The sequence below is a fragment of the Athene cunicularia genome, assembly GCF_003259725.1.
Source record: "Athene cunicularia isolate RWA chromosome Z unlocalized genomic scaffold, athCun1 chrZ_part5, whole genome shotgun sequence".
In the NCBI taxonomy this organism is placed as follows: Eukaryota; Metazoa; Chordata; class Aves; order Strigiformes; family Strigidae; genus Athene; species Athene cunicularia.
The window spans coordinates 502,166-503,065 of NW_020799146.1; the positions used below are offsets into that span (position 1 = coordinate 502,166).

Here is a 900-nt window from a genome sequence, read left to right on the forward strand (position 1 = left end):
ATGGCCAGCGGTGGGTCCGTCCCAGAGCCCCTTGTGCCATGGGGCAGCTGCTGGTGTCTCCTCACAGAGCCTCCCCTGCAGCTACCAAAACTGCCACGAAGCCCAGTACAAGCATGTTCGAATGAAGAATTCGGAACACATGGTCTCAATCACTGTTTAAAAGCCACCCTGGAGAGTAACAGTTTACATGACAAGAACGTGTTACACTGAATTACCTAAAGTCATTCTGCGTAATTTTTCAAAGGAGAAAGAAATTGAGCAGCTTTTGCCACCTGAAAGACTGTAATTGCCTGCTGCTTCCACACGACACCCCCAGATTTCCCTTTCCTTTGTAACGTACGGGGTCACCGCATCACACGGCCGCCAGCTCCAGCGCCACCTTCCTGGACGCAGTCGTCGGGAAAACCGTCGGGCTGGCACGGTGGGCGCCGCGGGGGTGACACAACAGGCGCCCTCCGGAGCAGCAAGGCCTTCTGTGCCCCATGTGCTGCCCACCATGAGGCGCGACACCACGGCTACGCCCAGCGCAGGAAAGTAAAACCCAATGTGTCAGCTGAGGATACGTGGGTTTGAAAACTGCAGAATGTTAACCGAACTGGCAGGCAGGAGGGCTGCTGTCGCTGTGTGTGCTCCCGAATGCGCCAACCTCAAGCAGAGTCGTGCCTTTTTTCTTTCTTTTTTTTTTTTTAACATCTTCCTGAACATCCAAGTTTTACATCCCTCCCAAGAAAGCGTCTACACCTCGCCCCTGCGTCACCGACAGGCAGAAACGCACCCGCGGATGTGACCGTGTGACCTACGGTCACCCCCGCGTGCACAATGCGCCCTCCGGCCTCCCCCGGCCGACCACACCCCGCTCCGTGCGCCCGGACCAGGCCGGGGCCAAGCGCCGTCCGGGCA

General features: G+C 57.4%; 1 protein-coding gene across 1 annotated transcript in view; it reads left to right on the forward strand.

The window, feature by feature from the left end:
* Nucleotides 1-900, forward strand: part of POLR1E (RNA polymerase I subunit E) — a 17,390-nt gene continuing 16,490 nt past the window's right edge. The window contains exon 1 of the mRNA XM_026866887.1: nt 1-10. Within this exon, the coding sequence (XP_026722688.1) occupies nt 1-10 (10 nt within the window). The remainder of the gene's footprint in view (nt 11-900) is intronic.